This window comes from Ovis canadensis, chromosome 9, assembly GCF_042477335.2.
Source record: "Ovis canadensis isolate MfBH-ARS-UI-01 breed Bighorn chromosome 9, ARS-UI_OviCan_v2, whole genome shotgun sequence".
In the NCBI taxonomy this organism is placed as follows: Eukaryota; Metazoa; Chordata; class Mammalia; order Artiodactyla; family Bovidae; genus Ovis; species Ovis canadensis.
In genome coordinates, this window is record NC_091253.1 from 55,713,608 (window position 1) to 55,727,237 (window position 13,630).

The window sequence follows — 13,630 nt, forward strand, 5'->3', positions numbered from 1 at the left end:
ACTTTTTGATAGCAGCCATTCTGATTTGGCGTGAGATGGTACCTCATTGTGGTTTTGATTTGCATTTCTCTGATAATGAGTGATGATGAGCATCTTTTCATGTGTTTGTTAGCCATCTGTATGTCTTCTTTGGAGAAATGTCTGTTTAGTTCTTTGGCCCATTTTTTTTTATTAGGTCGTTTATTTTTCTGGAATTGTTGCTCAACTTGTTTTAACAGCTCCTAGTAAAAAGCCTGGCATATAGTATTTCCAACTATAAAAATCCTAGCAAATCCACAAGAGTGAGTTTTCTTCTGTAAATGTAATAATTTGCTTTATGATGTAGGGTAGGACATTTTAATATTATTGTCAATATTCCACACAAATAACAATTTCAACATATAATAAAGTGGAAAAAATACCGAGTGAATACTAAAATTACAGTAATATTTGATCACAGTTCAGCAGAATATAATTCAGTCTTGGGGGACTCAAATTATGCTAATTTATGCATTTTAAAGTAAAGAATCTATCTATTGTCACATTTATGACAGGGTTTTAATAGATAGGGAGTCAAGTTTCCTTCATTAATGGATTAATATTTTAAATGTGGTACAATTCTCATCATTTATCCTGATTTTTTTGCTTGAATATAAAATTCTGAATTGGAGCTAGAGCTCCATGATTTAAAAATTGTGATTATAGATTTGTGCTAAGCTTTCCATTGTCTCTCTGGTCTTGACTGGCCATTAAGGACTCAGAGGATTTAAGGCTCTGATTTTCTTCTCAGAGCACACATTTTATGAAACAAAAAAAATGTCTCCACTTGTGTGTGTGAATGTGAAGGAAGGCCTTCTTTAAGGATGTATATGGCTCTTTAAAATACTAATAATCAATCAATGTTTAAAGCTTCCGGTGATTTAAAATAGCCTCCTTATAACTGATTTTTTTATTTGAATGGAAGGTATAAAAGCACAAGCTATTTCTGGATGCTCTATGTATCTATCTCTATTGAAGAATTCTCTAGAGCCTGTAGAAATCTTCGTTGTTATAATTAATTTAATTTAGCATACATATGGAAAAGTTTACCATCTTTTTATTCACATAATTGAAGGTCATTACATACCCACTCATCAATCTAGTCAAGCAAATAATATCAACTTGTTCCTTGATACATTAAAATGGAATAATAACCATCATTTAATAATAAGTACTCTTCTCCCAGGTAGTGATAGTGGTAAAGAACCTGCCTGCCAGTTCAGGTGATGAAAGAGACACGGGTTCAGACTCTGAGTTGGGAAGATCCCCTGGAGGTGCACATGGCAATCCACTCCAGTGTTCTTGCATGGAGAATCCCATGGACAGAGGAACCTGGCAGGCTACAGTCCATAGGGTTGCAAAAAGTTGGACATGACTGAAGCAACTGAGCATGCAAGCTTGCAAATTAGAAATGCTAAAGGTTTGCATACATTGTACGCTAAATAAAAAGCACTCTACACACTATTTTACATCTCAAATACTATGATTTTTCAACATCTTGTTCAGTTACTTTCATATCCTTCTCATGATAAGTTTATATATCTGAGAGTTTATGATTTATGTATAAAAATTCTATATAAACATAGATAAGTTCATATATTAAGCAATATGTGACTCCAACTTATTCTTTTTTTTCTAACTTATTCATTCTTTTTATGAAAATAGATTCTTTACCTGGGACTGAAGAAGCACCAATGGAAGAAGGTGAAGAATTTGAGAAAGCATCTAAATTAACAGGACCTGTAAGTATTTTCATTGACTTAATTTTATCTCTAAAACTAATGTATAATCAATAAAGCAGAAGGTTTTTTTTTTTTAAATTCTCTTGCTTTTTCTGTGATTCAACGGATATTGGCGATTTGAGCTCTAGTTCTTCTGCTTTTTATAAATCCAGCTTGAACATCTGAAAGTTTATGGTTCATGTACTGTTCCAGCCTGGCTTGGAGAATTTTGAGCATTACTTTGCTAGCGTGTGAAATGAGGGCAACTGTACGGTAGTTTTAGCATTCTTTTGAATTGCCTTTCTTTGGAATTGGAATGAAAACTGATCTTTTCCAGTCCTGTGGCCCCTGCTGAGTTTTTCCAAATTTGCTGGCATATTGAGTGCAGCACTTTCACAGCATCATCTTTTAGGATTTGAAATAGCTCAACTGGAATTTAATCACCTGCACTAGCTTTGTTTGTCGTGATGACTCCTAAGGCCCACTTGACTTCGCATTTGAGAATGTCTGGCTCTAGGTGAATGATCGCAACATTGTGATTATCTCAGTCATGAAGATCTTTTTTGTAGTTCTTCTGTGTATCCTTGCCACCTCTTCTTAATATCTTCTGCTTCTGTTAGGTCCATACCATTTCCGTCCTTTACTGTGCTCATCTTTGCATGAAATGTTCCCTTGGTATCTCTAATTTTTTTGAAGAGATCTCTAGTCTTTCCCATTCTGTTGTTTTCCTCTATTTCTTTGCATTGATCACTGAGGAAGGCTTTCTTATCTCTCCTTGCTATTCTTTGGAACTCTGCATATAAATGGGTGTATCTTTCCTTTTCTCCTTTGCCTTAAGCTTCTTTTCTTTTCTCAGCTATTTGTAAAACCTCCTCAGACAACCATTTTGCCTTTATGCATTTCTTTTTCTTGGGGGTGGTGTTGATCACTGCCTCCTGTACAATGTCATGATCTTCTGTCCATAGTTCTTCAGGCAGTCTGTCTGTCAGATCTAATCCCTTGAATCTGTTTGTCACTTCTACTGTATAATCATAAGAGATTTGATTTAGGTCATACCTGAATGGTCTAGTGGTTTTTCCTACTTTCTTCAATTTATGTGTGAATTTGGCAATAAGGAGTTCATGATCTGAGCCACAGTCAGCTCCCGGTCTTGTTTCTGCTGACTGTATAGAGCGTCCCCATCTTTGGCTGCAAAGAATATAATCAATCTGATTTCAGTATTGACCATCCAGTGATGTCCATATCTTGTGTTGTTGGAAGAGGGTGTTTGCTGTGAGCAGTGCGTTCTCTTGGCAAAACTCTGTTAGCATTTACCCTGCTTCATTTTGTACTCCAAGGCCAAATTTGCCTGTCATTCCAGGTCTCAACTTCCTACTTTTGCATTACAGTCCCCTATGAAGAAAAGGACATCTTTTTGGGGTGTTAATTCTATAAGGTCTTGTAGGTCTTCATAGAACCATTCAACTTCAGCTTCTTCAGCATTACTGGTCAGGGCATAGGCTTCGATTACTGTTATATTGTATGGTTTGTCCTGGAAACGAAAAGAGATCATTATGTCATTTTTGAGCAGTACCCAGGTACTGCATTTCGGACTCTTTTGTTGACTATGAGGGCTACTCCATTTCTTCTAAGGGATTCTTGCCCACATTAGTAGATATAATGGTCATCTGAATTAAATTTGCCCATTCTAGTCCATTTTAGTTCACTGATTCCTAAAATGTCGATGTACACTCTTGCCATCTCCTGTTTGACCACTTCTAATTTACCTTGACTAATGGACCTAACATTTCAGGTTCCTATGCAGTCCTGCTCTTTACAGCATCAGAGTTTACTTCCATCACCAGTCATATCCACATCTGGGCGTTGTTTTTGCTGTGGCTCTGTTTCTTCATTTTTCCCTGGAGTTATTTCTCCACTTTTCTCCCATGGTTACTCCCAGGTAACCATTAGGTTCAAGATTTTCAGTGCAATTTAATGGTACAAGGTTTGTTGTTGTTCGGTTACTAAGTCAAGTCTGACTGTTTGTGATCCCATGGACTGCAGCATACCCAGTCTCCCTGTCCTTTACTATCTCCTAGAGTTTTCTCACACTCATGTCCAGTGAGTTGATGATTCCATCCAACTATCTCATCCTCTATCACCTCCTTCTCTTCCTGCCCTGAATCTTTCCCAGCATCAGGGTCTCTTCCAATGAGTCGGCTCTTCACATCAGGTGGCCAAAGTATTGGAGCTTCAGCTTAAGCATCAGTCCTTCCAGTGAATATTCAGGGTTGATTTCCTTTAGGATTGACTGGTTTGATCTCCTTGTAGTCCAAGGGACTCTCAAGAGTCTTATCCAGCACCACAATTCGAAAGCATCAGTTCTTTGGTGCTCAGCCTTTTTATAGTCCAGCTTTCTCATCTGTACATAACTACTGGAAAAAACATAGCTTCGACTATCTGAACTTTTGTTGGCAAAATGATGGCTCTGCTTTTTAAATACTGTCTAGGTTTGTCATAGCCTTTCTTCCAAGGAAGAGTATCTTCACAAGGATAGGCATAGAAAAACTGAAATCTACATATATAGTCTAAATATAAAGTTTTTAAAGAAGTCTGAGTTGCTGTAAAAATGGCTTTGCAATCTTGAATTATCCTAAACTTAGTATTTAGACTGGGTTAATATACTACAATGGCTTCCCTGGTGACTTAGCTGGTATAGAACCTGCCTGCCAATGCAGGAGATAGAAGAAGATGCGTTTTTGATCCCTGGGTTGGGAAGATCCCCTGGAGAAGGAAATGGCAGCCTGCTCCAATATTCTTGCCTGGAAGATTCCACAGTATTCTCTTTGTTGGTTTGTTAGAGGTGCTGTAACAAAGCACCATAGACTGGGTAGCTTAACCAACAGAAATGTATTGTCTCACAATTCTGGAGGCGGAAGTCTGAGATCCAGGTGTGAGCAAGGTTGGTTTCTTCTGAGGCCTCTCTCCTTAGCTTGCAGACAGTGCCTTCTCCCTATGTTTTCACATGGTCTTCCCTCTGTACATGGCTGTGTCTTAATCCCCTTTTCTCATAAATACACCAGTCATTTTGGGTCAGGACCCATTTCAGTGATCTCATCTGGCTTAATCACCTCACAAATAGAGTCACATTCTGAAGAACTAAAGCTTAGAACTTTAACGTTGAATTGTGGGAGGGACACAGTTCAGTCCATAACATTCTCTGATGAGATTGCATTATTCGGAACATTATTTGGGTCACAAGACTTGGTTGAGGATACCACATTTTTCAATGGATTTCATAATAAAATTATTGTAAAACTTTTGATGAAATTAATGTATCTTTTTTAATATGTTGGCTTTTCATGGAAGCTTCCCAGACCTTGTTCAAAATCTCTAATTTCTCTGTTTTTGTATATAATACTTATCACCTTCTCTTACACTGTATGATTTACTTGTTTCATTTATTGTCTGTTGCCTCCCACATGGTTTACGGTCTATCTCGACAAAGCTTTTGGGCATTTTTCTCTTCTGTATTCTTAGAGGAGCGCCTATATATAGTAGGCACTATTATACAACATAGTAGCTATGTGTTGATTAAATAAAATTATTAGGCAATAATTTCTTACCATGAGATGAAAAATATCATATCTTCACTTATTATGAAATAGTAGAACCTTAGAAAGCACCATGGTGGCCATCTAGTTCAAGATTTATGGCGCCCATCTAGTTCGAGAGTGTTAGTTGCTCAGTCATGTCTGACTCTTTGGAATCCCATGGACAGTAGCTTGCCAGGCTCCTCTGCCCATGGAATTCTCCAGGCGAGAATACTGAAGTGGGTTGCCGTTCCATTCTCCAGGGGATATTCCCGGCCCAGAAAACAAACCTAGATCTCCTGCATTGCAGTCAGGTGCTTTACCATCTGAGTCACCAGGGAAATCCCCAGTTAAAGATTTCCTCCCCCTTATCTCAGGATTCTGACCTGCTACACCACTTTTATCCAATACAAGAACATCCATTTTATAGGTAAGGAAACGGAAAGAGAAGTTTAGTAACTGGACCAAGATTTCAAAGCTGAAAGAAGCAGTGAGGTCAGGAGTTGAGCACTAGTCAGTTTCCCTTCTACTGCACATTCTTGGTATTTCTAGTGCCCTCCTGTTTCTTTTAGAAACAGATTATTTCTATTTGTTAGACATTTTCTTACATTTCTCACCATCACTTATAACCATTGGTCTTCGTTCTACTCATGGAGTAACAGCCTGAGTCCAGTTCTTCTGCTAAACTCATCTCTAGATAGTAAAAGCTGTTGGCATGTCCCAACTGAGACTTTTTTCCCACCCCAAAACAATCTGTTCTTGTAACCATTTCTCATATTGTGTAGTTTTCAGTTCTTCTGGATGCTTTCTCTGAACACATTCTTGTTTGCCAAGTCCCCTATAAAGTGTGGGTCATGCCAGAACTAAACCAAAGGTTTCAAATAATGTTCCCACATCAGAGACTATAATGGAGTATATATTGATACAAATATTATACTTGGATTCTAATCCAGGTCTGTGTTAACTTTTTAAAAGGGACTTTCTGACATTTATAAACTTCAGCATGTTTTCATAATCTCATGATGATAAAAGCATGTCATCACTGAGTTTGGGATAGTCTGTCATTTATCACTTTTTGCAAAGATTTGTCTTCTCATCTGTGAATTCCAGCACCGCCTTTCTCATCTCTCAAAGGATACAGTTAGATTCTATTTCTAATAATTTTCTAATATCAAGATTTATCCTGTCCATAGTATTTGGCTTATTTAATAGTACCTAATACCCCAAAGAAGAAAAAATAATAGTTTTTTGGTTAAACTTATGAGTGATTTCACACTGAGATTCAGAAAGTTTTGGCTTCTTTTCACAGTGCTCACATAGTGTTTTTCTAATGCAGAAATGTGTTCTAAGTCAGTTTAACACAGTCACTTGATTTTGAATTTTTTAAAATTTTGTAATTCCATTTAAAGTCAAATGTAAACTTAACCATCTAATTTGGGGGAGAAGTGTGTGAAATATACACAATAAGTGAATAAATTAACAGTAGGACCTTGGATATAGTTTCTAGATGGTAGTTGCTTTTATTATAAAAAACATGGATTAAAAAATTATGTTACATTAAAGATGGAAATTCCCTAAATAATATTTCTTACAATTGTATTTTTGGTACACAAGAAGAAAATTGTGGCTTTATCTAAATATTGATGGAGAATTGAAACAAAACAGAACTTTTTCCCCCTTTATTACTGTAAGAAATACAAAATACTTCAAAGAAAATTTTGAGTCATTTCCTGCAAAAATATAAACATGCCACAAATGTTGAAAACCATTTAGACTTGTTTCAACACATGCTATCTCTATTTGCTAACTTTCCATGTTGGGTATTGGATATTAATAAGTGGGTAACAGACTCTTGGAAACTTTTTTCCCCAGTGGCTTAACCTGTGTTTAAAATGTGTTGTGAATATTTGAGTGAGGTAAAAGCAACATTTAGATTTACATTTTTATCCTCCCCAAATAAGCAGATCATTCTTATGGAATTTCCCTCTCCCCCTCCTTCTGTGTTCTGGAATGTCTCCACATATCAACATCTTGTGAAGATTAAAGCTGGATTTGTCAAAAAAATCTGTTCATTAAAACTGAAACAATGAAAAACGAAGCCTTAGGAAGAAAATACAAAGCAGCAGATACCTTTTTGTTGATCTTTTTGTTCATAAAATGGAGTACATAAATTTTTAAAATCAAGTGATCCATGAAGACTTATTATCAATGAGTTTTAAATTTCACAGTTCATATAGTTGCTTCCTCCCCCTTTTGAGGTTTCCTTGGAAACATTTACTTTATTCAAATCTTATCTTTTCAACCTTATATTTGCAAGTTCACTCCTGCAATCTTTTTTTTTAAACTTAATTTTTATTAGGGTATAGTTGCTTTACCATGTTTCATAGTTTCTGCTGTACAACAAAGTGATTCAGCTATGTGTTTACATATATCCCTTCTATAGTTCCTGTCATTTGTCTTCAAAATTCTATTTTGTTTTGAAAATATTAAACAAGCATGTGAGCATAATAGGAAGACGAAAAGATAATTAAGACAGACGTTTGGCATTTAGTATTTTACTGATTGTTTTCCTTTTTCCTTTGTAAGTGTCTTATTTATTGCATTAATTGGTCAATACTGACCAGCCCTTCATAAGCTTACTCTTTATTAGACTTTATATAACTAGTCATTCATCATTTCTTAAAGTAGAAGAATAATTAATAGAAAGGCTCCTATAGAGAAAGGTTTCCTAAAATTCCTAGGAGTTACTGAAAGTTATATTTTTAGTATATTTTCCTACTGAAGAGTCTTATCTGTTTGAGGAGATAGGTAAAACTAAGTAGAATTATGGTAGTAATAATAATAATATCACCTATTTGTATAGCACTTTCTTACTGTTAAGCATTTTCACGTATTTAATATCCTCTCTGAATTTTGCAGGTCCTGTGACTTATCACTTAGGTTTGACATCCCTACTGTGATACACTCAAATTTTCCAGTGCCCAGACTCTCACAGAACTTTTAGGGTCCATACAGTTTTGAAGGCACAGGAGCCACTATTAAACAGCACATGTAATGTAGGAAGAATAAAATTAGAACACTGAAAGTGTTAATTGCTCAGTGGTGTCCGACTCTTCGCAACCCCATGGACTGTAGCCCGCCAGGCTCCTCTGTCCGTGGGATTTCCCAGACAAGGATACTAAAGTGAGTAGACACTCGCTTCTCCAGGGGATCTTCCCAACCCAAGGACTGAACCCAGATCTCCCACATTGCAGGCAGATTCTTTACCATCTGAGCTACCAAGGAAGCCCCCACTATCAATAGCCAATATTAAAAATAGGATTACTCATTAGATTGAAGGTGAAAAAGTGATTTGAGGAACTAAATCTTAAGTAAATTTCTATGAGAGCAAAGGATCATTAAATTTGGAACATAAAAGACTAATCTTGTTTGGATCCTTGACCAGGTGAAGGCGTATGAGAAACCAGAGCAGCCTGGCAAGAAGGGAATCTTAAAATTCAGAGAGTACTCAAAGGAAAACAAAGAGGAAAATAATCCATGTAGCAGAAAATATTTCTTTGGCAAACTTGATGCAGAAGTTAGACTCAAGTGATTACAGAATCATCTTGATAAAGTAGATGTATACTTAGTTGGATTAAAGGTGAACTTTGATTACCTTTAGGCTTGACTTGACAGTATTAAGTGTGCTTTCTGGATTAGTAAATAAACCATTTTTTAAATTGATGTTCTAGGGACAAATAATGACTTTTCCCTCCCACTCTTTAATGACTCTATTTCCATTCTCAAGTAGCAAGGTGTGGACCTGATTGTCTGAAGTTGGAATTTCCCACACATATCTTATTTTCTCAAGATTCCATGAATATGAACTTAAAAAAAAGAGTGAATTTGTGTTAGATACAATATTCTTTTGATAACGATTGTAATTGGAAAACATGAAGATAAAGAAACATTTATGTGCATGTCTCCAGTAATGCATACAGCTGATGTGCAAATTCAGAAAAGAGCTTTGATAGGAAAGACATTGTTTCTAAGGGAATTTATTTTTATTGTACAGAAGGTGAGTTGATTTTGCTAATATTTAAAAGTTTTATTCAGCCAGTGAAGTAGATAGTTCAGCAAAGAGTTCCACTTGTATTTCTAATCCCTGTCGGATTGTTAATAAGTACAGTTGAATCTTCTTATAACAAATCTTGGGTGCTCTTGGAATTGTGTTTAAAAAAAAAAAAAAAAAAGAATTCCACTACACTCAGTGATCACTTACTGCTGAGACAAGGAAAAATTTGCAGTTCACTGAAATCATACTACTTAAAAAAAAAATCTATTTGTTTATCTGGCTGCATTGGGTCTTAGTTGTGGCATGTAGAATCTTCATTGTATCATGTGGGTTCTTTCATCGTGCACACGTACTCTTTAGTTATGGCACATGGCCTGGCACATGGGCTTCATTTCCCCACAGCATATGGGATCTGACTTCCCTGGCCAGAGATTGAACCCATGTCCCCTGCATTGCGAGATGAGGCATCCACATATGACTTTTACAATATGTAGGTTGCACAAATGCTTTGTATTTCTCTACTCTAGAAACCTGCATGAAGCCAAATAATGTAGGTCCCCTTGGAGAGTCATTCCTTTTACACCGTTTCTTCTCTCCCAGATCGTTACCTCTTCTCTCATAAAGCATTACCATAAAGAGATCTATACATTTAAAAGATATAAAATTACCTATGTATAAAATAAATAAGATGTAGGATATATGGTGCAGCACAGGGAATAGGGAATATAGTCAATATTTTATCATAACTTTAAATGGAATACAACTTATGAAATATTAAATCACTGTGTTGTACTCCTGAAACTAGTATAATATTGTAAATCAACTAAACTCTAGTAAAAATAAGATATAAAATTACAAAATTATCACTTAGACTTGACAAGCATAAAAACAATTGTTCCCATAGCTTTCTAGTATAAGATATGGGTATAAATTTTTAGTGGACTACTAGACAGTTTCTTTTGGAGAAGACAATGGCAACCCACTTCAGTGTTCTTGCCTGGAGAATCCCAGGAATGGGGGAGCCTGGTGGGCTGCCGTCTACGGGGTCGTACAGAGTCGGACACGACTGAAGTGACTTAGCAGCAGCAGCAGCAGCAGCAGACAGTTTCTTTAACTATGAATTTTAATACTCCTACTTTCCACCTTTTTTCTTATTAATGGTGTTCCTCCCTACAAACAGCCCTTCCCTAATGAAAATTATGTCTGTTTCATCATCTTTACAACTTGACATTTTAAATGTTTTTAATAAGACATCTTCAAAATTCTTTTTCATACCCAAGTGTAATTTTATGATGAGTAAATTGTTACACATATTTTAGAGAGCTTGTGATTTATGTAAATTGCTTTAAATAGCTGACCAGTGAACAAAATGTTGAATGTATAGGTTAATGAACAAGCTCCAATTTTTTCTTGTGCTGTATGGCTAGCATATGAAAAGTGGGAACACAGCATTTATAGAATTAAAATTAAATATATTTTAACTTGCACTCTTGCAAAATAAAAAAGGAAAGATTAATATTCATGATCATATCACCAATAGAAATAATAAATTATGGTGGATTTTGTTTCTTGAAAAACAGTATTTACAAACTGCTGGCAGGTAATTGGAGTAGTGAATTGTCTGCTAATGAATAGAAATTAGTATGCATTTTTTTCCACCCTAAAGGTTTTTACGGTTTCATTTTCCCTCTACCCTATAGAATTTTTCCATAGCTTTCGTCATTCACAGATTTAGGATGCCAATAAACTGCTTAAAACCAAGTACTATAGGAGACAAGTTATCTAACCAAATTTTGGCATCTACTGAGATTTTTCCTTTTGACATTTTTAGGTCTGTTGATTTCTAACACACTGAGGGTGGAAATATTTGCCCAAACCTATACAAATATTATTTTTAAAAACTTCTATGATTTTTTTAAAAATGTAGCTTCTAAATGTCACATTTTTCCTGGAAAAAATGACCTTAGATGATACAGTATGATATAATGAGTGGTAAAACATTGATTATAGTTTTGTAATTAATCATTTTCTCTACATAATTTCACTATTTCTCCATTAGTAAAATTATGAAATTATTTCTTGGGGTCAGTTAAATTCTGCATTTTATTTTTAAGATAGTTGGGGAAGGAAGAATGACCTAATATGTACTCATGTAAAACAAGTACAATTAATTTCTAAGAAAACAATCCTCAGGAAGATGTATGACAACATGCTACTAAAGACTTGCGATCCCAACTCACAATGACTCCATTAATTCTTTTTAAAAAAATTTATTTATTTGGACAATCACTTTGGTGACCCCAGCCACACACTGACACAGTTCAGCCTCAGGTGCACATGTTCCCCCCTAATCCTGAAGCCCCCTCCCACCTCCCTCCCCACCCCATCCTTCTGGGTTGTTCCAGAGCACCAGCTGTTTATAATAACTAGGACATGGAAGCAACCTAGATGTCCATCTGCAGACGAATGGATAAGGAGGTTATGGTACATTAATTCTTATAAATAGGATGGGCAAAAAGGAAAGTATATTTTGACATTTTCAGTATTTTCAAGTGATTGCTAATTCTCTATTAAAATGATTTCCAGCCCCTGCAAATTTCATTTGGTCGGTATATAAATATACTGAAGCAGAGGAAAAGCAATATGGCGGTTTGTATAGTGAGGTAAAAACTTCATATTCCGATTATGAAATGTGCAGGGTGCAGGTCGAAATGGTCTCTTTGTGTGTGAAGCACATGAAGTTAATATTCAGTCCCTCAGTGAGGATGGAAAGACATTAAGATCCTCATAAAAAGGTTTTTCCTTACATGTTCATCTTCTTCTTTGGCTATAAAAACTACATCCATTACATAAAAATGACTGGATACAAAAGTGCTTTCCTAGAGGTGTTTAAATATTTGTGGGCTTCTTTGCCCTCTCAACCACATTAATTTAATCAAGATTTTTTTTTTTTTACCTATTATAAGAAGTGGCCACATATAAAGTCAGAGTCTCAGGAGTTTGCTGACTCAAATGGAAAAAAATATAATATATTCCTACTATTACATTGAACTATAATGTATATTAGAAGAGCATTAGAGAAAGATTATTTTAAGAGCTATGCTTGAAAGGATGTTGACTGTTGGGTCATACTGAATATCATCCTTTAAGATATTGAACTCTTTTTTTCTCTTTTCCATGCATCACAGATTTTCAGAGAGATTTCCAAATGTTAATAAAAGATTAATATCTATATCAATATTAGATTTGCAAAATATTTCAAAACTGCAATTCAGTTTAACTTCCTATTACCTATGTTAAAGTTTTATTTCAAATTTGTTTGCTTTCAAATTATAAATATAATAGTATTTATTATAAAATTTTTGGGAAAATTCAGTAAAGAATGTAATTTAAAATTGGAAAAACCACAAGATAGATGAATTTTCACATTTTGTTTTTCCAATATTTTTATGCATATGTGAAAGTGAAAGTGAAATTGCTCAGTCGTGTCCAACTCTTTGCAACCCCATGGACTGTAGTCTACCAGGCTCCTCCATCCATGGGATTCTCCAGGCAAGAATACTGGAGTGGGTTGCCATTTCCTTCTCCAGGAGATCTCCCAACCCGGGGACTGAATCCCGGTCTCCCGCATTGTAGGCGGGTGCTTTACCGGCTGAGCATATGCATATGTATATATCTGTAAATATGTCATATCATAACTTAAACTTTGAAAAATAGCCCATTAGCATCTTTGATTCTATTCTTTACATATGATAATAATCTGACATAAAATTGTTTTAATGCCTTGTTCTAATACCCATATATTTTTGAAGCCTTATCTGTTTTAGTATCTATTAGATGAAATAGCCTCTTACATTTTTAAAGTTTAAGACTTTAATTTTAGTGTCAAACTATATTTCAGAGTTTGTCCTAGGCTAATGGTTATGAATTGGATGGTCATGAATTGGGGACAGGTGTGTTGGTATCCAGGCATTCCAGCTTTCCCATTAAATCCTCTGAGTCATATTCCGGTGCAAATAGGCAATTCCATGTCCTGCTGTGTGTTGTACAAATGTTATTTTCTGTGTTTGTTTTTATGTGAAAAAATATGGGAAACATTGAGATTTGGGGCTTAGAAGTAATGTTTTGGAGATAACTGCACAAAATCATCATCAGTTTTCCTTAGACTGGATTCCTCAAAAGATCAAAGAGTATAAACTATTCTTAAGTCCTTGATACATTCCAGAAAAAGTTCATTTTTCCCTTTAACCAGGACTCTCCTAAAC

General features: G+C 35.4%; 1 protein-coding gene across 6 annotated transcripts in view; it reads left to right on the top strand.

Moving 5' to 3' along the window:
- Positions 1-13,630, top strand: part of C9H8orf34 (chromosome 9 C8orf34 homolog) — a 337,664-nt gene that overhangs the window by 256,072 nt on the left and 67,962 nt on the right. For all 6 annotated transcript variants that reach the window (XM_069600208.1, XM_069600210.1, XM_069600209.1 and 3 more), the window contains one exon: positions 1,684-1,760. In XM_069600208.1, the coding sequence (XP_069456309.1) occupies positions 1,684-1,760 (77 nt within the window). The remainder of the gene's footprint in view (positions 1-1,683; positions 1,761-13,630) is intronic.